The sequence below is a fragment of the Zeugodacus cucurbitae genome, chromosome 4 (assembly GCF_028554725.1).
Source record: "Zeugodacus cucurbitae isolate PBARC_wt_2022May chromosome 4, idZeuCucr1.2, whole genome shotgun sequence".
Lineage (NCBI taxonomy): Eukaryota > Metazoa > Arthropoda > Insecta > Diptera > Tephritidae > Zeugodacus > Zeugodacus cucurbitae.
In genome coordinates, this window is record NC_071669.1 from 35,287,851 (window position 1) to 35,312,349 (window position 24,499).

At 35.6% G+C, this 24,499-nt stretch overlaps 2 protein-coding genes across 17 annotated transcripts in view; both read left to right on the forward strand.

The window, feature by feature from the left end:
• Positions 1 to 729: 729 nt before the first annotated feature.
• Positions 730 to 4,158, forward strand: LOC105211521 (AFG3-like protein 2). Its single transcript, XM_011182978.3, has 5 exons — positions 730 to 886; positions 949 to 1,623; positions 1,674 to 2,072; positions 2,133 to 2,673; positions 3,021 to 4,158. The coding sequence occupies exons 2-5, from the start codon at positions 1,088 to 1,090 to the stop codon at positions 3,948 to 3,950; spliced, it is 2,406 nt and encodes an 801-aa protein (XP_011181280.2). The 5' UTR covers positions 730 to 886; positions 949 to 1,087; the 3' UTR covers positions 3,951 to 4,158.
• A 5,080-nt stretch (positions 4,159 to 9,238) lies between these two features.
• The window catches only part of Rbp6_3 (RNA-binding protein Musashi homolog Rbp6), a 436,335-nt gene continuing 421,074 nt past the window's right edge, over positions 9,239 to 24,499 (forward strand). For 2 of the 16 annotated variants that reach the window (XR_008470744.1, XM_054228378.1), the window contains exon 1: positions 9,239 to 13,025. Coding sequence is in view for 15 of the 16 variants with exons in the window: in XM_054228378.1 (XP_054084353.1) it covers positions 12,946 to 13,025 (80 nt within the window). In the remaining variant the exon portion in view is untranslated. The remainder of the gene's footprint in view (positions 13,026 to 24,499) is intronic. The other 14 variants (XM_054228379.1, XM_054228380.1, XM_054228383.1 and 11 more) reach the window with 14 other exon arrangements.

Below are 24,499 nucleotides of genomic sequence, written 5' to 3' on the forward strand. Positions count from 1 at the left end.
GATATATTAGATGTCATTTGTAACAAATAATAGCAAAAAAAATAGTTTCACACAGTTTAATATTATCAGTGTATTTCCCTAAAATTATATTTCGCACTGATTTTGTCATATACTTTTACCGGTATTACTTCTGGCATCCCGCCTTTTCTGTCAAAAATTCCTTCAACTCGCACTGCTACCAACTTAAAATGAGAGATCAGGGAATTTGGTTTGAGGGAAAATGAGAGAGTTTCGTATCATGTCATCTTTGCCCACGACACAGCACAACGACGCCATATTGCATTCGCTTTATTTCGCCAGCGGGTTGCCATATTTTTAACTTCGACATTCGAACTAACCAAACTCAAACAAATCCAGTTGAGGAATTTAGAATAATCCAATTATGTACTACATACTTTCAACTTCCAGATTATAAATAAAGGGTTATTTGAGAGGATAAATATGTGTAATATATTTGCTTGATTACAATATTTAAACACTGCAAAGATGTATATAAATTATAAGGTTAATTCCAATTGGAATGCGCAGTTTATTTTACGAATAGTTTGTAGGTCAATAGCAAACAGTTTGAGATTTTTTCTTAACTGATCACCTTTTGGTATGATAATAAATCATATGAATAAGATGAAACTTTTTTATCACTATATCTTAAAAATTTTATAAATTTATTTAATCCCATAGGAACTTCTGATATTGTTAACAGAACTTTGTAATAGATTGGGAGAAGGCAACACTGGCAACTGTCATTGTTCTGTGGATGGATTTGTTCGCCGCCTTATTTCACCACCTCAATGTTAGAAAGACAAGATTTGGTAGTTTATTCCTTGGAAAACTGAATAGAAACTATTTTAAATAGACTATATTCTTATTTGCAATTAAGTTAAAAGTACTAAACAATAATTATTTTTAAGTAAAAGATGTTTTAATTTATGAAATGTTTTGTTTTAGAATAAAAGTGCGACAAGGCAACTACCGGAGAGCAAAACGGTTGGATAACCAAAAACGAAAACTACGAAATAAAAAATTAATTGCTTAGGTGTAAATCAAAATAGTATAAAAAAGTATTGTATAATAACATTAGAAAGCGATGGCGCACAGATTGATTCAATCTGCGAAAGCTATGGAACGGTGCCTTCGTAGAAGTTACGTTACCAACAATATAAATTTTAGGATTTCTAATAGAAATGTGACAGAAACACATAAATTCGTTCCAACACCAGTCATACAATTTTTGTTGGAACAAGTTCAATACTTTTGCAAAAAACCACCAAAAGGCTTTGAAAAGTACTTTGATGAAGGGAAGTCAGCAGACAAGAAACGATCTGATAATGAAGCGTCCAAATCGAAAGAGAGCAAACCTTCAGTTGGTAAAGAAAGTAGCTCCAGCACATCTTCAACAAATAAAAGTGATTGGAGTTTTGGTATGTTTACAAACAGTTCGAAAGGGTCACAAGGAAATCGAGGAGCTGGTGGTGGCGGTGGTCGGCCTATAGGAGAAGGTTCAGGAGGAGACCGTGAAAAGTGGATAATTTTTGGAGCTGTTAGCGCTGTTGCATTACTGGCGTCAATAGCATTTTTCGAAATGGGATATAAAGAAATTTCGTGGAAGGAATTTGTAAATAAGTAAGTATGATTTGTTCGTATTGAATATGTGCATAATGAAATTTCTGCAGCTATCTAAATAAGGGTCTGGTGGAAAAATTGGAGGTGGTCAACAAGAAGTGGGTTCGCGTGCGTATACTTCCGGGAAATTCACAAGATGCTAGTGGTGTTCTTTGGTTTAATATCGGCAGTGTAGACTCTTTTGAACGTAATCTAGAAACTGCTCAGACAGACCTTGGTGTTGAACCACTGAATTATGTGCCTGTTATATACCGCACGGAAGTAGAAGCGTCCGCATTGACCGGCCTTTTGCCAACACTCCTAATAATCGGATTTTTGGTGTATATGATGCGTAGATCAGCTGATATGATGGGCGGTGGACGTGGGAGAAAAGGCGGTGGATTGTTTGGCGGCGTTATGCAATCCACAGCAAAACTTATTAATTCAAATGAAATTGGCGTACGCTTTAAGTAATAATTTGAAACAATCATGTGATACATAAGTATCTATAAAATAAAGCACTTTTGCAGGGACGTTGCAGGTTGTGAGGAGGCCAAAATAGAAATTATGGAATTTGTGAACTTCTTAAAAAATCCCCAACAATATATTGACCTCGGCGCAAAGATACCCAAAGGTGCTATGCTTACTGGGCCACCTGGAACTGGAAAAACTTTGCTGGCAAAGGCAACGGCTGGCGAAGCAAATGTTCCTTTCATAAGCGTATCCGGCTCAGAGTTTCTGGAGATGTTTGTTGGTGTTGGTCCATCACGTGTTCGCGATATGTTTGCGATGGCTAGAAAGCACGCACCCTGTATTTTGTTTATTGATGAAATTGATGCTGTTGGACGAAAGCGTGGTGGAAAATCTTTTGGCGGACATTCCGAACAAGAGAACACATTAAATCAATTGTTGGTTGAAATGGACGGCTTTAATACAACTACTAACGTTGTGGTTCTAGCAGCAACTAATCGTGTTGATATATTAGACAAAGCGCTGATGCGTCCAGGGAGATTTGATCGTCAAATTTTTGTTCCAGCACCTGACATTAAAGGACGTGCCAACATTTTCAAAGTAAATATAACGAAACAAAAGCAATGCGGGTATAACTAACTATCAACTACTAATATATATAATTTTAATATTTACATTTTTTATTATTATTTATCACTTCTTAAGTTATTTAATTCATAATTAGTTCTATTTATGTTATTGTGAATTCTAACTTCACTTACGAATGTTAATGCTTATCTTACATGTTTGCATCCAAAATTGCATCATCTCTCGGACCAGTTAGAATTTGTATATGTATACTTTATATTATAGTTCTTTTAATATTCGGTAATAAGTAGAACAATATCTTAAATTGATTGAGAACATTATATGAATACATAAATTTCTTAATATTTTTAAAATTATAGGTACATCTGGGACCTCTAAAGACTGATTTGGATAAACAAGATCTTGCCCGCAAAATGGCAGCATTAACTCCCGGCTTCACTGGTGCGGACATTGCGAACGTATGCAATGAAGCTGCTCTTATAGCTGCGCGTGATTCGTTGGATTCCATTATGATGAAAAATTTTGAGCAGGCGATCGAGCGAGTTATAGCAGGTATGGAGAAAAAGACCAATGTTTTAGCCCCGGAGGAAAAGAAAACCGTGGCGCATCACGAAGCCGGTCACGCAGTTGCGGGTTGGTTTTTGGAGTTCGCCGATCCTCTGTTAAAAGTCTCAATTATACCGCGTGGAAAAGGCCTCGGATATGCCCAGTATTTGCCTAAAGATCAGTACTTACTTTCAAAGGAGCAACTTTTTGATAGAATGTGCATGACTCTGGGCGGTCGAGTTGCCGAAGAGTTATTCTTTAATCGCATTACAACTGGAGCACAGGATGATTTAAAAAAAATAACAGATAGCGCTTATGCTCAAATTGTGCGTTTCGGTATGAATGAGAAAGTTGGTCAAGTGAGCTTCGATGCGGGCCAGCAGGGAGATGCTGTTTTCACTAAACCTTACTCGGAAGAGACTGCACAATTGATTGATAGTGAAGTTCGTGTTCTTATTCATCAAGCTCATCAACGCACCACAGAATTGTTGACAAAACACAAGGAAGATGTGCGTCGGGTCGCCGAACGTCTATTAAAAAATGAAATTTTGAGTCGCGATGATATGATTGAACTGCTAGGTCCAAGACCATTCAAAGAAAAGTCTACATATGAAGAATTCGTGGAAGGCACGGGTTCTTTCGAAGAAGACACATCATTACCCAAGGGCTTGCAGAATTGGAACAAGGAAAAAGAGGAGGAGACCAAAGATACACCACCACCGAAACCTGTTCCAACGCCCTAGATATTATGTAGGCGTATTTGCGGTTTGAGCGATTCTGAGTCATTATAAGCCTTAATGCTAGTTCTTTTTGTTTTCTTGTTAAGTTTTGCAATCTGTGTGCTGCATCGAAATATCAAGAGAGACGTCAAATATGTATGTTAAAAAATATTGAAGCGATAATCTTCAATGGATACATTGAAAAATAAAGTTTTTCATACATCTAACAAAATGTCTTCACTTTTAATGTCTACAATGTTTATTCCACTCAGAACGTCTGGAGTTGCAGGTTTTCAAGCCAGTCGTAAAGATGGTTAACGAGATAGTTCTAGGGCTTAGTCTTCATATTGCATAACACCGTGCAATATAGTTTTATTGATGGCGACATATATCGCAGGGATACTACCCTGAATGTCAGAGTATAGATATTCGGTCTGGCGATGTCGAGCTCGAAATGCCAAACGATCGTAGCTAGTAGAATAGATAGACGATTCGATATTCGACAAAGCCCTCACAGCATCAGCTCGCCAGAAATCACCATTGCTATCGGTGGTCTGATAAACAGCATAACCTGGCGACCTGTCCTAACGCGTGCATCGTACCAAAAACAGCAATTTTAGCAAACGAACGCGACACCTTATGACGAACGATAGAAGATTCGCACAGGGCACTGGAATTATTATAATAAGATGTGTTCAAAAACAATTCCGGTGCCCGACTACCTCTGATGGTTGAGAGATTTTCCAGATATAGAAATTAAACAGTAGTAGGGAGATTTCACCGCCCAGTGGATTAAAATCTTTTAGATTTGACGTTTTACCTTGAAATAATATAGATGATTGACCACGCAGGTAATTCAAGGTCCATCTTTTCCAACCGGAGAAAGTTGTTTTCTCTTCTAGTAGCGTTACGAGATTGACCATGTCAAAAGCTTTTGACAGGTCCAATGCTACTAGTAGGGTGGTATCTGATTGAGGCCATGAACTATCTGAGCGTTTATGATGCCAAGTGCTGGAACTTTATGCAAGCCGTGTATGTGTTCCGCTATTTTCAATGAATTCAATCATTTTTTGTTTATACTCTCGCAACCTGTTGCACAGAGTATAATAGTTTTGTTCACATAACGGTTGTTTGTGTCACCAAGAAATATAAGTGTTAGATATGGGGTTATATATATATAAATGATCAGGATGACGAGTGGAGTTGAAGTCCGGATGTCTGTCCGTCCGTCTGTCAGTGCAAGCGATAACTTGAGTAAAAATTAAGATATCTTAATGGAACTTGGAACACATATTCCTTGGCACCTGAGGAGGTTGCTCTCGAAGATGGGCAAAATTGGTCCACTGCCACTCTCACAAAATGGCGAAAACCGAAAACCTATACAGTGTCTTAACTAACCCATAAATAAAGTTATGAAAATAAAATTTGGAACATAAGATCGCATTAGGGAGGGGCACATTTGACCCCGCCCCCAAATAGGTTTTTTGTATCTATCTAATCTATTTATTGTATAAAATTTGGAACATAGGATGAGCGAGGGCCACATTTGGATGTGATGTGTGACCCCGCCCCCAAATAAACCAACAAAAAAACTGTATAAACCAAACTTTCTGCAGTCGTTTCTTTTAGCCATTTCCTTCTACAGTCCAAAAATAAAAGAAATCGGATAATAACCACACACACCTCCCATACAAAGATTTTGTTGAAAATTACTAAAAGTGCGTTAACTCGCTAACGAAAAACGTGGGAAACACTTAATTTTACAGAAGAAATATCAGAAAGAAGCTGCACTGAGATTTTTTTACAAATTGGAAAATAGGCGTGGTGTCGCCCACTTATGGGTCAAAAACCGTATCGCAAGAACTACTCGGCCGATTTCAATCAAATTCGGTATATATCACTTTCTTGACACCCTGATGACACAGCTCTCAATCGGACCATGACTTTTCAAGGCCCCTGATATCGAACATGAAGAACTCAGTGTCTAAGGGTAATTTTTCACCGAAAATATATGTACGTAAGTCTCTCAGATATTTTAATGTAATTCATTCCCTCTGAATTTTTTCTTATAACATTATGTCTCTGTACCAAAAATGGTTAAGATCGGGTCATAACTTCCCCCAGATCCCATATACCAAATTATAGGTAATATAAAATTTAGTGAGCGTATAGTCTTCGGTATATTGTATCTTGGTGGTGAAAACGAGTGAAATCGGTTCAGAAATTACCCAGTCCCCATATACTACTTATGAAGATTTTCGTTATTATATTGAACTTTATGCCGAATATATGCCTTTGATATTCCTCTTTATCGGACACCTACACCAAAAATTACAACGGAAGTTATAAAACTCGTAACTCGAACTTCTATAACTCGAATTCAACAATTCAACAGTTCGAATTATGATCTCCATTGGCAATAGATCCAACTTTTCGACCAGGGCATAATACAAAATTTTCTATCCATGCAGAATTTTGAAAGAGTCAAACAAAGACAAGGAATATAGACGCCAAGAGCCAAACCATAGCAAAATGCAACAATCAAAATTACAGAGTACATGTTTTAACGTATGTACATAAATCTTTATGCGAATTAAATAAGTAAAACTGTGTATAAATTTATATTTTACATCTTTATGAAAAATGGTATTTTTTATTAAAAAATTCTATATTGTGGATAATGGTGATTCGAATTAGGGAAGTTCAAGAATAGTATATATCGATATACCCAACTTGAGGGCGACTTCCATTGCCTGGTCTTAACAATCATGTCAGAAATAGAATTTTTTTGTTGAATGAAGAATTGAATTTTTATATGTGAAATTTCACGCACACTTAATATTTATTTCTCGAACACACTCATAATTCCCATTTTTTCTCTAATGGACACAACATTATTTTTTGAAATTTTGCTGTTTTCGGATGGTCCAGTCAACATAACTCCATGAATCTCTTATGAGGGCAAATAATTTATTTCGCAAATTCTGATGTGTTCCTAATTGCCCTATCTAATTCATATGTATTATATAAAGAGGAAATAAAATAATTAACTAGCTCTAATCATATTTGAGAGAAAGCAAAGTTCGGGTGCAACCGAACATTTTATACTCTCGCAATTTATTGAAGAAATTTTATTAAGATAACACCCAAATTTACGTATAAATTCGGCACAAAGTTTAATAGAATAACGAAAATCATCATATATAGTGTATGAGGGCTGAGATAACTCCTGAACCGAGTTCACTCATTTTCACCACCAAGGTTCACTATATCCAAGACTATGCGCTCAGTTAATTTTGCTAAGATATCTCTCATATTAACCGATATATGCGGAATAAAGCCCACCGTATTTTTGAAAAACCTACAATTAGGAGAAGTTATGACCTGATTATAATAATTGAAAAATTCCTCTGAATTACTTTAAATTATCTTAGAAATTTACCCATATTTTCGGCTAAAAATTACTCTTAGCGCTGAGTTCATCATGTTCGATATCCGAGGCCTTGAAAAGTCATAGTCCGATTTTGACAATTTTTCCACAAGTGAAGCCACAGATGATATGCAGTATTTGTGTAAAGTTTTATTCCACTATCTTCATTGTTTCCTTATGTATGTATACATTATAAAGTGAAGGAATCAGATGGAATTCAAATTTGAGTGATTTGATATGGAAAGTAGTCGTGGTTGTGAACCGATTTCGCCCATTTTCCATCCGCGTTATCAGGGTGTCAAGAAAGTATTATGTAGAAAGAAAGTATTATGTTTCCGTTAGTGAGTTAACGCACTTTTAGTAATTTTCAACCTAACCTTTGTATGTGATGTGGGCGTGGCTATTATCTCATTATATCAATTTTTATGGTGTGTAATGGGGTACGTAAGAGAAATGACTGTATTGGTTTGCGAGAAATTCACATAAAACTTACATAGAGGCGGGGCCACGCCCACTTTTTCAAAAAAATTACATCCAGATATGTCCTTCCTAGTGCGATCCTTTATACCAAATTTATTTATGGCTTAGTTATGACACTTTATAAGTTTTCGGTTTTCGCCATATTGTGGGCGTGGCAATGGTCCGATTTCGTCCATTTTCAATACCAACCTCCTCACGGTTCCAAGCAACATGTGTACCAAGTTTCGTTTTTTTTAATTTACCCAAGTTATCCGTTGCACAGACGGAAGAACAGATATCCGGATTTTAACTCGTCTCGTTATCCCGATCATTTTGACATAGTTTAGTTTTATGTCTTACAAACAACCGTTATGTGAACAAAGCTATAATAGTCTCTTAAAAACTTTTGTCGCGAGAGTATAAAAAAGACGAAATGACGACGTTGAAAATTCCGTTAGGCTCGGGTTTATAAACCAATCGCTATGTAAGACTCGAGTACGTTTCCGGTTTAAAAATAGCCATGAACAGCTGAGGCTCACTCTTAAAAGCTTTTACTCTTTACTGTTGCGCTTTTAGCTCTTCAATTCTCTGAATATTTGGATACAGCTGCTACGGTAACTGCACTTCTGTCTTATCAGTGATGTGTAAACAATAACACAATAACACAACAAACAACAACTCAAACGGTTTGGAACACGTTTATATGGAGTATTTCATCCAAATGAGCTTAGTACTGGCGCGACTATATATTCATCTGTGTTTATATGTTTGGCCATGCAATGCTAAATGTAAATAATGTAAATTCGGCTCTCTGCGCTCTGCTGCAGCCGCTGTGTTATCAGCTGTTGTGCAGCGCACTCGCTTGCGCTCCAATGCCAATGTGGTCGAATGCAATGGGAGAATCTCAGTTCTGTCCACCACTCGTCGGCAGCTAGTGCTGCAGTCAAGCAGCGGCAGTGGCTGCGGCAGAGGCTGAACGACGGACGGCAGTGTCTGTGTAATGGGGATGATTGGCGGAGTGACGGTGGTAACGGTCGGGCGCATGTGGGTGCTACACTCGACGACAACATTGCTGAAGTTTACTCGCGCGCAGCTTTATAGTCGCAGTTGCAGTTTTCATTACACACAAACATGCATGCATATATATTTGTTTTATCGTTGAAACTATTACTCTAGTTAGCGTTTGTGTTGCCGGCTATTGCTCTGACAACTGTCGTCTGTCGTGATGTTCGACTTTTGGCGCTTAGGTTACGTCGCTGCTGCCTTACCTATCTACTTGCATAGGTGCATGTGTGTGTGCGCTTGTTGGTAGTTTGCTGGCTTGTTAGCTAATTGCTGTTGTTGTTGCTTACGCTGACGTTCCAACAACAGCGACGGACGACCGTTTGTGTTGAACATACGTTCTGCCATTCTGCCATTCCGCCTGAGTTCTGATAGTTTCTCGGTTTGGATTTCAGTATCGCATAGGAAGTTGTCGCGAGCGCTTGCTTGGTGGAGCTTGGTCGAATAGCAATAGAGGAATGCAAAAGGCAAACGTTTGCCGCAACCAACGCAAAAATCACTCACCCGCAATACCAATGCAATTTCGATAAGAAAAAATGGTTTTCGCTACCGCTGAGTCTATCTACAAATAAACAAACAAACGTGTGCGCATATATATTTAAAATACAACACAACGAAAGTTGTCAATTTGTGATGTGTTTTTTGTTATTTTTTTGTATATTCCTAAAGTGATGCAATACAATTTATTAAAAAAGTTAGTTCATGTATGTTTACTGAATAGTGCAACTAAATCCAAAGAGGCGCTGCAGCGAACCGTGGAAATAAAACAAAAGCAAAATCTTCAAGGATCTTAAACCAATTTCAATTTTTATCTTAAAAGCGCAGAAATTGCATAAACAATATTTCATTTACTTACACATAGATCAAGATAAAAAAGGGTGCATAAGTAGAGATATCCCTAACGTTCGTACACATCTACACACACACTGGACATATGCAAAATGCGCGGGCCCATACAACTTACTTAATTTAAGCTAAAGCGATGATACTCTCTGATGAATACGGTGAATGTGTGTTTTTTTGAAAACTGGCAATGAAAGGAAACAAAAACGTGCACCTTATAGGCTTCCGGTCTTCTTAGATATTCAGCGGCTTGATGCCAGTTTGTTTCTATTAATCTTAGTATTTCTATTATATAGTGGGTCTAAAAGGATTTCAAAACTTCCGCCCCTCAACAGGAAAACAGAAATGTAACTTTGTCATCGGCTGTTACTCTATATATAATAAACATGATAGCGACATACTAACTGTATTTTAAAGACCCTATAGAGATTCACACATATTGCTCTCAGTCTAAAGGTTTTTCATTGCTGATATTTGGGTGATGTTTTGCTTCTGTTTGTGGTTGTCATTTTATATTAAAATATATAGTACTCAGTGAAGAAACTACAATTTTTATATACCCATGTGTCGCAATACTACTAAGCACGAGACTGTATTATATTGATTTTAGGATCATAGGTCGATTGCATCATATTGCCATAGATCTGAGACTATAGGAAACTCTGATTTGTCTAGCAGTATGGGTCAGGGTTACCATCTAGAATGTTCATTATTACGTCCGTTGTGTTTCACAAATTAATTCTGTTAATAATATGCCGGTTTTATTAATGGAATATAGGTTTATTTTATTGTTGTTATTGTGATGTTATACAAATACAAAGTTCGAATTTAGCTTTGAGAAGAAAATGTACTGACCATAGAATTTTTTTGTATCGTTGTGAAAAAATCAATAAAACAAATATTAATTCATCTCTGGTATAGAACCAGACATCTTAATAGTCCCTAAATATACTATTTTCTGCCCCGTTGAACAGGTGAGGGCGCAAGAAATTAGTGCCATCGTTGCACTTCGCTTACATGTCTACTTCATGTGATAAAGATGATGCTAATAGTTGTATCTTATATGTATATATTATATGAATGTATAATTCATATGAAATATCTTCTGTTATTCACTTCTTTATGCTTTCTATTGATTACCAATTTAGAGCGTCTACTTTATTTCAACGAGTTTTTATTCTCTTCTTGATTTATTTCTTTTTATTCCATCGAATTTTTACGCTTTCGATTTCCATCAATCAATGCTGATCGAGTTCAATAAAATGCTAGCAAGTTAGATTCATTGTATAGTGAAAATTTCTACCATTATCAACCCTCCGTCCACTTCGGACCCACATTAAGGCTTTCAATACGTACTCATTGTTTATTCGACTTTATTTGTTGAAATTATAGCATGCCCCGTGAGAGCATTTGGAGCGATGTAGCTCATGAAATTCACAATATTTGTTGCTAATGGAGGCAGGAGAAATAGCTTTGACGCTGTCGGTGACTGCGGCAGAGACGCTCAAAATTACCACTAATTGCGGTCACGTGTTTTCGATTGCTGTAGCAGCGATCTAACTCGTTGTATAGATCTACAATATGCGAAATACGAGTACTGTTTTGCAAAACGAATTCAGGGGAGGCTTTAACTATGCGTGTTTTGTGTGGAAGGGGTTTGAATTGAAAGTCTCTGAGCTATTCATGAAATGAAAAGATCAGATTCAAAAATTATGTGTTAGTATTCGTGTTTATTAAATACATGTTTTTATAAATAAATAGATTGACGTATGTTTGCAATTGAGTCATGGAATATATTAAAACCCTCCAGTGCAATATAAAATTCACGATGTTACGGTCAACACCGATTTATGTACATACATATATGTACATATGTATGCAAGGAGAGTCGGTTTCAATATATGTATGTAATATATTCGGGTTTCTCACTTAACTAGTTATATTAGTTGAAACCTCCTAGCTTAAGTCCTCGCTATTATTATTGGAAGGCTACTCATTTGAATTCAATTAAACCTTTTCGCATTAGCTTTTTGTCCCACCAAAATAATTAGTGTCAGTGTCAGGTTTTCATAGAATAGCTGTTCGCTTGAACATTCATAAGACAGCCGAAGAGATCGGATGCTTTCATCATCTCTGTGTAATAACCTAGGGTCAGAATGCATCTGGACGGAAGTTGAAGAATTTCATTACTCGTTACCGCCATATCTTCAAATGCTGTTTTTTTTATAGAAATAATGGGTCGTTACTCTAATCTATTTGTGCATTTTATATATAGTGGCTTTATATATGCAAAGTAAATTTCTTCAATAGCGCCTTTGTCTCTGAGGAATTTATAATGTTCTACGTACATATATTATTTGTTGCTAATACCTTCCACGAAGACAGGGATCCATGGACACAGTGATTGTTAATTAGATTTGAAAGTGATGCAAACAAACGAACTCAAAGAGAACTTATTTCGGAATTGAATTTATCAATATTATTGTTGTAAGCCCAAGGGATTCAGCTGTTTGCGATATAATACATACACACATATGTATGTATATAACTCTTACAAGAAGTGGTGCTCCTCCGACGGGTATTCGAAATTGTAGTTTGTAGCAGGCACGCGGCAGTAAGAAGGAAAAATAAAAAAATAATAAGAATGTGAATAAATTGAAATCTAATGAAATGAAACCGGTGAGCAATTAAATTCGTGCTACAAGAACTTATTTTGATATTGAAAAGTCAATTCAGCCAGAATGTGTTATAAATGTGACTAAATCAAGACCAAAGCCGTGAGCGCAGCCTTTTTAATTAAATTCGTATCTACATATGTTTGCGCATACCTACACATGTACCACTTAGTTGGTGTGCGTTTTAGTAGTGCGCAGTTTAGAAACCTATTGTTGCGCAGTTGGAATTGGATTCCGTTATCATCACAATCATTATAATCGGTATTTAGATATCAATGTTGATATACAGCGTTCGCATTGACATCTCTGCGAGATCCCATCTTGTTGCTTGAGATAATGCCAGCTAGAGCTTTCCTATGCCCTTGAGAAAGGCGTCAGCTTTTCTTAGTCATAGCCATAGTTATATCCTTAGACATAGTGTGTGTAGTTAACCGCCAACTAGACGTACATACCTCAACAGGGCTAATTGGAATTAAGCCGATAAATTCAACGTGTCAACGCGATCAACTGAAATTTTTGATATCAAAAAGCGATAACCGTTATTCGAATAATGGATATGAAAATGGAGTTAGTAAGCCAGTCGCAAGAGATGAGTACCGGTTCGCCATCGGAGGTGCCAAATGATCCAGGGTAAGGAAATCTTTATATAACATGTAAATAAAAAGTAATCAATAAAACGAGGGCTAAGTCCGAGTGTAAACGAACATTCGGTATTATATTACTTATACACATGACATAGATATGTATGCTCGTCTAGTACCATATAAAGTAGTATATAATATTATATCCAAAATATTTATGTTAAATTTACTGATATATAGTAGTCAGGGTTAATAAATTTAGGAATCATAGGAAAAAACTGGCCCATGTGCACTGGAACTAGATATAAACGTATTTTTATGATTTCACAATTTCTACATCAAAAGAAAGTGCATTTAAACAACCTCGTTTAATCAATTAGCAAAAGCTTCTTGAGAAGTATACGGCCTGTACGTTAATACACAGTAGGTGAAGATCTACGCCTAAGGTTGTAAGGTAAGGAGCTTAAAAAGCCACAGAAAGATTGCGGAAGACATTTTAATGTAGCAAAACTATCTAATGTAGAGGAGGATTGGGATAGATATTATAACCGTGTAAAGACCAGATATAAGAAAAACTCAAAGAACTTCTTGGAAATCTTTTTGAAATGATATAGAGACTATAGTAGAGGCATCTCGTCTGACTACTGAATACTAGCAAAGTTTGCTCATAACATGAGATACCAGATCATGGCTGGACGACAATTAGTGAAGAATCCCTGGGACACCCAGAAAATCGTGCAGATGAGTACGCATTAAACACAGAGGAAGAGGGATATCCCATTTCTAGAGAAGTAGTATCAGAAAGCAAGGTAAGATGGGTAATTGATGGTTTCAAGCCTTGGGACTGGACGGGTACTTCCCGGCGGAACTACAGCAATTCCTGAATTACATTGCAGACTGTTTAGTAACAATGTTCAAAGGGGCGCTACGATTTAACTATATTCCATCGTTATGCAGTCAAAGTAATTTATATACCAAAGGTAGGGAAGAGCTCACAAACTAGTTCAAAAGACTATAGACCAATTAGAAAGATTGATAGAAATACATGTGATAAACAAGATAACCCCAGAAAAACTGGCAGTTTTGCAGCACGCGTGTTCTAATGAAAAATCCACAGAGATATGTCCTAATTCAGTGGTTGTAGAGATTGAAAAATCTCTGGGGATAAATTAATACCCTCATAGCCTTTCTTGACATAGAAGGTGCTTTTAATAACATTCAGCCTAGAACCATAGAAACGCGCTTAATGATCTAGATATCTCTGAATCTTTCGTGAATATGATTCAACATATGCCTCTAGACAGGGTCATAATTTCAACGCTGGGTGCTTCCGAGGTGCGTACATTGTGCGTACATTAAGGTGGCTTGATATCCCCACTTCTCTGGATCTTAACAATGAATACAATGTTGCTAGATCTTGAAAAGCGAGGACTACGTGTTGTGGCTTACGCTGATGATGTAACTGTTTCGGTTAGAGTGAAATTCGAAAGCACTCTTGCTATCCTTATGTAAGTAATTATAAACGCAATAAACTTGGGGAGTAATGCCTCGAGAAACTCATTGACTCAACACAGCAGTGTTAAGGCCGATCATGCAATATGGCATATTGGTCTGGTGGCCAATGATGGAAAAGAAAAAATACACGGTAAAGCGTGTGGAAAGTTTACTAAGAGCAGGATGTATAAGTAGCAGCGGAGCTTTTAGAACAACACCTATACCTGCTGTCTATAGACTTGTTTTGTAAGCAAATTGAGTCGTTTTATTTAGAATTCCTTAAGTGGAGATTTGTGTTACCATCATATAATTATCTAGTGCAGGTAGGTTAGAGTACCTAATATCGTACATTATATACTCTAAAATATCCGTTTTTTGGACTAAAAATCGAAATCAGTATGTCTCTTCAGTGTGGCCATTTTGGTGTACAAATAAAAAAGGGTTCCAAACAACACTTACTGAATAATTTTACTATAATTACAAACTAAAAATTATATACTTTAATAATTGTTATGCTGTTTCCAGAGAGAGAACTAAAAGTGTGTTCTACTCTTGCTCCTCCTATTTTATTCACGCGTTCGCTTGTCAGTCTAAATTCATTGAATTAAACCCCTAGAATTAGTCGAATATTGTTTGTTGCTCTGAAATTATATGTGGCGAATCCGAACTAATGCAGCAGCCAACACAGTATGCAAGAGATACATATATGTATAACCATCTAATACATGCAGACATATGTGCGGTTATGTGCTTGAATCTGGGCAGTCCATCAACTTTGTCTGCGCGTCGCATCGCTGCCCGCGTCGCACGCGTGTCAAAAGCGGCGTGCTTTGGATAATTGCCGATGCTGTTGCACCCTACAAAATACTATAAATACTTTGCAGAATATCGTTTTATTGTTGTTGGATTTAAACGATTCACTTGCTTGGCGAAATTCGTTTTTCATTTCTGTGGTTACTTTGGAGCAAAAAAAGGAAAATGAAAGAAAGCGGCAAGTTGCCACTAAAAATAAATATGCAAAGTGAATTGTATTAATAGCTGGGCATTATTTATTTAGGAATTTTCTCCCGATCGCTCTCACTCCATTCTGGCTGCAAATAAATCTCGGCAGTACTGTTGATTGCTACTCGGACGACGAATCGGCCGGCCGATGGCTAGAGTAGGGACTGCGGGCGACGAGTGGCTGAGCCAATAGGTAAACGTGCAGACAGATAAACTAATGAAAGGAACTATGCGGTGCATGAGGTGAGGTTCCTCTATTAGAGAATTTGTCTGTGCTACGATATACGTATGTACCATATATCTTCCTATGTATGCAAGTCGTGTGTCCCCAAATGGCTTAAACCAAATGCGTTCGTTACTGGGAGCACTATGGTTTGTGGCATGCACATTCAGCTCTAGATACATGCTCGCTATGTGGCGGTGTGGATGAATGACTGCGCGCAGTCGTGGCACGCATTCAGGCGCATCAGCCCTGTGGGACGATAGGGGAGAATTTCTCAATGGAGCAGCATTCAATACACACACACATGTAGGTTGTGCTTGAGCTTTGTAGTGAATGAACGTGTAACTGCACGCGCACGTGTGAGTGTGTTGCTTTGGCCACTCTTAGTGTTATAGCCATCAAATGCATTTTGAATTAATTCAAGATTTATGCATTTATCATTTCTTTTGATTAAGTTTTTTCTTTTGCTGCGTAAGAGTATCACAATAAAAGCTGGCAGCCAATGGGCGGGTGTGGAGCCAGCGGCTCATTTCGATTGCGCGAATTTCGAAGAAATAGAATTTTATCTTATTTTGGGATCGAATAGTTGCTTCCTTGTTGTTTTGTGTTCCGCTGTCATATGCTATTTCTTGTAACATTTGTATGTACGTGTTTTGGCACTTGCACCTGCCACATTGCTGCCGCCACATATGGAGGAAGGTGCTCTATTTATACTTTCAAAATAAAATTTAAAATAGCATAAAACACTTAGACGTACCGCGACTTGTATAGTCTTTGGAAAGTTATACAAGGGTGCAAGGGTTTCTAATTGAAATTAACTAACGCTATAATATCATATTTTTATATTTGTTGTCTACCATTAAATGCCTGTAACATTTAAACCACAAATAAAAAATTGTTTACAATTTTCCTCTTTTAAGTGCCTTTTAATATTTTTTTTCATAGAATGCGCTGAGTATTGTCAAAAAGAAATCATATACAGTAGCTTTCCGAAATAACGAACACAGTAATTGTCAGGCTTGTTCGTTACATCGATTTTTTGTTAATTCGAGTACTCACTTAGAGTTATGTTTTTCAGGAAAAATGAGTTAAATACCAGTTAATTGTAGTTTAATAAATTGTTTTATTAAATGATTTGTTCAAGAAAGAAAAACGATAACAGAACAATTGAAATGTTAATTTAAGGGAAGTAATGTGCTTAAAAAGCAAATTCACGCTCTACGAGATATAAATATTTTTACATTAGTAATACTCATAAATTTCTATAGGTATTTAAAAACTTGATTAAACGTCATTCGCTTCGTTGAAATACGAAGATTATATTTGATGGTTCCTTACTGAAGTTCAATCAATACAATAAGTTTTGAGAAATTTTTTTCTTTGTCGCTCTTAGCCTTTTTGTGCCACTTAATTGCTGCATACTTCTCTAAATTCTTCCAAAATGGACCAATTCAGCAATTTCTCTACGAAATATTTCCTTTTTGTAGCAGCAGCTAATTTTTTTCAAAAGGTTTACCTTATCATTTATATATTCGAAACGGTGGACCCTTTATATTTTGTTTACTGTTCCAAAATTATTAAAATCGGGATATAACTTCCCCTAGCTTCCATATATTTAATTGTAGGTTTTTCAAAAATGCGGTGGGCTTTATGCACATATATCGGTTAATATGGGAAGACAAAATTAAGTAAGCGTTTAGTCTTGGATATAGTTAACTTTAGTGGTGAAAATTAGTTAAATCGGTTTAGGAATAATCTCAGTCCTCATATACTATATATGATGGTTTTCGATATTCTATTGGACTTTATGCTGAATATATGGGTCAAATTGTGTGTTATATTAATAAAACTATATCAATCAATTTCGAGATTATAAAATGTTCAGTTGCACCCGAATTTAACATATTTATTGTTATTAATAAGTATTTTTGTTATTATTAAGAATAATTAGTGCCTCAAAAGTGTTTCATCTTTAGCAGTGGCACTTAAGCGGGTATAACTGTATAACATTAATTAAACTAATTGAGATATACATATAAAGTACATACTCATATAAAAATTATCAATATGTCCGTCTGTCTGATGAAAAAGAATAAAGAGCTATATCAGAGGACCACAGTATGTAGGTTCAAAATTTATGAAATTGGGCTCGATCACGCCTCCTATTAGATTTAAACTTCGTATCTCGCAAACAGTTTCCTGTGTCAAAAAACTTGTTAAAACAATTTCTTTTAAACACCATCTAGATATATAACGGTTTGACTGAAAAATATTTAAAGTGCAATAGCGATTTCACAGAGAATGTGAATGAGTATATAATCAGTGGGCGTGGTTAAAGCCGGAGGTAAATTCAGTTCATCCCCTGTATCCAGTATACATCACAAAAGGATTTTCGACGTAAACATATTTTCTTAACTATAATATAATTTAGCGCTAAATATGACTGAAATCGGCGTTGGACTTTGTCTTACTCCAATACTTCTAACAATACATTATATATTCTATTGCGTAGAAAAAATTCTAGATTGCAAATATCTCAATTGAAGATATCAAAATAAAATTAAAACTCGCTGTATAACACTGCACAACACTCGGCTGGATGTTCGACCAAACCATTATTTTTAGAGAGACTGAGTCATAAGAAGAAAAGCAATTTCTTCGTTTTTCGAGGTTAGACTTCAAAATAGGAATATATAATGATATTAATATCTTGTGAATTCCGAGCGAATTAAATGATCGGCTACACCCGAATCGGTTCTTCCTTAATTGTTTAAAATAAAGTTTTCCAGAAACTTGGAAATATTTTAGACGCCCTTATTTTTAGAATCCGAAAATGTCATAGTGCGTTAAGGGAAAAGGTAAAAAGCTCCAGTTCCTCACCGTGACTACTCTTTCAGAAACATGTTTAATTCACCATATATAATTTTAATTTACATACGTAATGTTAGAATAATATTATTTTATGTTTTCTCCTCGAAAATATCGGTGGATGCACAACATTGTATTACAAACATTAAGCAATTTTATATAGTGCATCGTTTTTTATACTCTCGCAACAAAAGTTGCTAAGAGAGTATTATAGTTTTGTTCATATAGCGGTTGTTTGTAAGTCATAAAACTAAACGAGTTAGATATAGGGTTATATATATCAAAATGATCAGGGTGACGAGACGAGTCAAGATCCGAATGTCTGTCCGTCCGTCCGTCCGTGCAACGGATAACTTGAGTAAAAATTGAGATATCTTGATGAAACGTGGAACACACGTTCCTTGGGACCGTGAGAGGGTTGCTTTCGAAAATGGGCAAAATCGGACCACTGCCACGCCCACAAAATGGCGAAAACCGAAAACACATAAAGGGTCATAACTAAGCCATAAATAAAGTTATAAAAGTAAAATTTGGAATAGAGGATCGCACTAGGAAGGGGAATATTTGGATGTAATTGTTTAGGGAAAGTGGGCGTAGCCGCGCCCCAAAATCGGTTATTTGTATATAACTCGCAAACCAATAAAGTTATATAAACCAAACTTTCTGCAGTCAGTTCTCTTACGTATCCCACCACACACCATGAAAATAGTTTAAATCGGATAATAACCACGCCCACCTCCCATACAAAGGTTAGGTTGAAACTTACTAAAAGTGAGTTAACTCAGTAACGAAAAAGGCCAGAAACACTAAGAAATGGCAGATAGAAGCTGCACTCAGATTTTTTTGCAAAATGGAAAATGGGCGTGGCATCGCCCACTTATGGGTCAAAAACCATATCTCTGGAACTACTCAACCGATTTCAATGAAACTTGGTTTGTAATAGTTTTCTTACATCCCAATGATATGTTGTGAAAATAGGCCAAATCGCTTCACAACCACGCCAACTTCCTATATACCAGAACTTTGAAGACGATCTGAATCGTTAACTTTACAATATATAAAGGAAGCACGATATCGATGCAGAACTTTGCACAAATACTACCTTTATAGTGTGGAAGCCCCATTCTAAAAATCGCCAAAATCGGACCATAGGTTTTCAAGGCCTCATGTATTGAACATGAGGACCTCGGTGCTTCTAACCTAATATTAGGGTTTCCAACTTTCAATGGACTTTATACAATATATATGATGAATATGTGCGTCAAATTGTGTATTATATAATATAAATAAAGTTAAATAAATAAATTGCGAGAGTATAAAATGTTCGGTTACACCCGAACTTAGCCTTTCCTTACTTGTTCGAAATTAGGTCTCACCAGTGAGTGGTTAGATGAGGCCCATTTAAAACTTCTGCTTGGACTTCTTTACTTTCACACGTAATCCTTGGCTCTGCTATAAGAAGTGCTATCACCATTCAACATATCTCGAGATTGTAGAAATAAAAGCACATGTGTACACATCTATGTATACTGTATCGATTCGTTTGTTCAAATTGAAACTTGTTATTTTACGGTTCACAGCTTTCGCAAAAGTAGCTGCCACAAATGGCGAAATAGATTTACATCACTACTTCCATACTATACAACAATTGCATATTAAGCGTAGGTTTTTTCGCAGGTCTGCAATGCAAATGCAATTTTTTCCTCTCATGCTATTCAAACAAAGTTTCCCAAAGTTCCGCGAAATAAAGATGTAATTATAGGAACGTACATACATATATCCATATTTGTACATCTTTTTGTGCTGACAATAAAGATTCACTTATTCACCTCTCAGCAAACAGAAATACTCGTAGTTGAGCAGCCAAGCAGGCAGATACTCGGTGGTAATCAGTGCTATTTGTAAAGCCAAAACAAAAGCAACATTAGTAATTGTATACGCACAGATAGTTGTAATAATGATTAGAGTAATGAAATAGTATAATGATGCAGAACTAACGGCTTTCTAAATCGGTTGTGGATTTGCAAACGAGGAAATATAAAGAAAAACTGAATAGAAGTGCATTACAGTAAATGCGGTGTGGGCACACATTTGTTGAACCAAGTTTAGATTACATATTTCTGTATATACATACACACATGTATAATATGGAATTACAGGATTATATATATCACATTTTTTTGATTGATATAATTTTCATTGACTAAGCCGTGAAGATCCAGATTATATGGTTCACATCATATAATCACTGTAATCCTGAACCTCTGGCTCAGACCGACCTACGGGTGTAGTGTCAAAGAAGAAGAAACTGGGTGTCTCCAATTTAGAGACGTGAAAACCCATTGCTCGATTCACTAGAATAGGTACATATTCTATTTTTAAGTTACGAGCCTATATCTCTTCATTTAGACATCGCAAAACCTTCATTTAAGTTTTGTTTTAAAGATCGGTCATTTTTGAACAAATGCTGTGACACAAAAGTACCTTCCATAATTTTGTTTATATGGGGTGTTTTAATGAACAAGTCAAAAATGTGCTTTAAAATTTGCGTCACTTAAATATTTACATATTGTATTGCGGCATTGTGAAAGCAGGTCCGTATTAGCGGAATAAATAAAATTGTTATTTGTGGTACTTAAGAGCATTTTGGAACGATATCGGATCTTTTCAGTAGATATGAGATGAGCAGATGCACTTTTTTAAGTCGAAAAGACCAAATCTGAAGCATTAGCAGATTAAGGCCTTTATGCACGAGTTATTACTTCCAAAATAAATAATAATGCAAATGTCACCTTCAATTTTTTACTGTTTTCGAAGTCATATGAAAAAAAGATGAAAGAAAGACAAAAAAGGCGACCACGGAAGCGGAAAAGCGGTAAATTTAAAAAAAACTGCCAATTGCAGTATCCCTGCAGCAAAAATATCGGATCGGATCTTCGGACCTTTAATACAGTTCATTTTTTTTACAGCCATTATAATTAGAACAAAAACGTATGATGTCTTCCCTAGTAAACCGTACACAGATTGAAATAACTTCTATTTATCCTTCTTTCCAAGCTTTCTTAGCCCAATTATAATGAGTTTGAACGTAAAATTAGTGAATTCATAGCGCATTAGTATTTTCAAGATTGCAAACAAATCCGCAAATGTCCGCACCTAGCTTTAACACTTTTATTACCTTAAGACTCTGCTAAAGACAATATAACATAAACCCACATGGAGATCGGGGAGAAAAACAAACACACTTATTTCACAAAAAACACAAATCACCTTAGTCTTAATTAATGTCACAAGTTAAAATAAATTACCAGAATAATTTGAAATGCGTGGTTGCTGCGAAATTTTTCGAAAAAGTTTCGATGTGCTATAAAAATGTACAGTTTTTCATGCATTTAACTATATTTTTAGAAAATACCGTTAGATTTTTAGGAAAATCCGGTTTGCAAATAAAAAGTATATATTTTTCATTTTCACAGCATTTGTTCAAAATATACCAATCTTTAAAACTAAGCTTAAATGAAGAGATATAGGCCTGTAACTTAAAAATAAAATATGTCTGTATATAACTCTTGTATATATATAACTCTTGCTATATAATTCTATATCTAACTAGCTTAGCTATGGGCGTACAAACAAGCGGAAGGTGAACAAAACAATTATAATCTGTGCAATATGTTGAAAGAGCACACAAATTGTACTAATTGGGTTATAAATATGCCTGACAAAGCCTGCAGTGTAAAACACCAGAATATATGTGGTTATGAGATATTTAAAGGCATTTAAAGACAGTTATTAATATATTAGCTGTCATCGATTGGCCAAGCGTTATAGAGAACCCAATAGAACGCGCTATCCTGTAATTAAAACGCTAAAATGTCCTCTTAATCATGCGCAATAGTGCTGTACCATTTTCTTAGGTGGAGAAATACTTAAATCTGCACAAAATATTTTTTTATCTTTTTGTTCCGAGATTAAATGAAAATGTATTTCAAAGTAAAAACAACAAAAATATATATTTATATTGTAATTTTTCTCTAAAAGTTTTCCTTTCAGTCGTTTTTACCATTGTGAATAGTCTATATAAGTAAAACATAATTTGGCAGCACTCAGCAAGCGGTGATAACATTTTTCAATTTTTAATGAGGTATCTGCATACTCTCCTGCACGAATTCAACTAGATAACTTCGTTGTTGCTTTACATATAATAATTAATATACATTAGCTGTCAAACTTTCCAAATTTTCATACGAACTGGCAGCATTGAAATCGAATTGTCTATACTTGGTCGCACTGAACTCTTCAAACACCGTCCATGTCTTACGTTTTCGGCAACAAAATTTTGATTAATGTTTTTATTAAATAAATTCAATACTAAAATACTTACGATTTATCTTCGCCTGCTATTTTCAATTTCAAATTTGTGTATAACAATATTTATTATTTTGACAGTAATTTGTCCTTTGAGCCGTGCACAATACTAAAATGGTTCTAAAATGTGTAAAACAAAACTTGGTAGCACTCAGCAAGCGGCGATAGAATTCCTAATGAGGTATTCGCATACTCTCCTGCACGAATTCAACAAGATAACTTTCTTGTTGCTTTCACATGTAAAATTTTTGACAGGCGAGCAGCGCCCAAAGATAGCGAGCAGAGAAGTGACCAATCGATTACAGCTATTGATAATTTCATTCTTGAGAAATGAAAGTACAAACCATATGTAAAATTTGCTTAATGGATTGCTGAATTTTTCGTTAAACATTTTACGTGATGTTTTCTAATAAATATAGTATGTAATTAGAAAATTAAAGAATTTAATATTTTTAATATTAATGCAACAAATACATACATACATATGTACATATGTATATATGCGGCCACACACAGCTTTCCATGCAAAATTTAATAGTGTACTTATATTTGTCAATATTTTATAACGGTAAATTTTGCGGTATTGAAATAAGTAAGTTTCTACTTACTAAATACATCTACATACACTAAATAAATCCCGAAAGAATAAAAAAATTCGAAAAAAAACTGAAAAAATTCGAACTTTCCTTTCGCGTACAATCGCGTAGATCCCGTTGCACAGTGTGAGATTTAGTCAATCTAGCATCTCGAAATTCAAAAAAAAAAATGTTTTCGTAACTCGCTCATTTTTTTTTTACGTGAGATGATACCCCAATTGTTACGAAAACAAACACAAAAGAGAATAAAAAAATGTTACTGGCGTGATAACAACTATCAAATACGTGCAATTGCATAGCATGCTACAATTGATTTGCAAGCTTGCATTGATCACAAAAGTTTGAGTGGTCAGGTCGAAGTTGTGAGTGGTTTTTTTGGCCTAAAATATTTTTGTATTGAAGGTTATTACTTAAACTTAAAATTTTTGTTTTATACAATATTTATTTTTGCACTCAAGTATTTTGAAAAAATTGTTTTATAACCACCTGAAAGGTAAGACAAATTTTAAAATTTTCAAATATTTGATAGACTAGAACTTCCAAGTCCCACGGAGTTCCGTGATGGGAATGCCAGCAGAATCTTTGTTAATGTGCCTAAAACAAATTTAAAAAATAAAATCCTTCCCATTTTTTGCCTTTTTTTAGTATGAGTGAAATATCGCGAGAGGAGCTATTTTGGATTTGGTTAAGCAAGGTGAAAAGTGAAAAAACAGAAGCGGTCGAAAAGCACGTTATATCAATTTTTGGACCAGATGTTGACGATACCAAAGTTAAAGATCGTATAAAAAAGCTTTGCTTCCAATTTCAAACGCGATGGAGCAAATCTCACCGTGATAAAGCAAGATTTATGCATGACAATGCTATTTGGCTAAGTTCAAAAATTTCTGCTGTTGATTTTGCTCTTGATCACGCACCATCAGCTTCAAAACAAATACCTCAACGCGGAAGACGAGAAAAAGAGTTTGCTGAAAG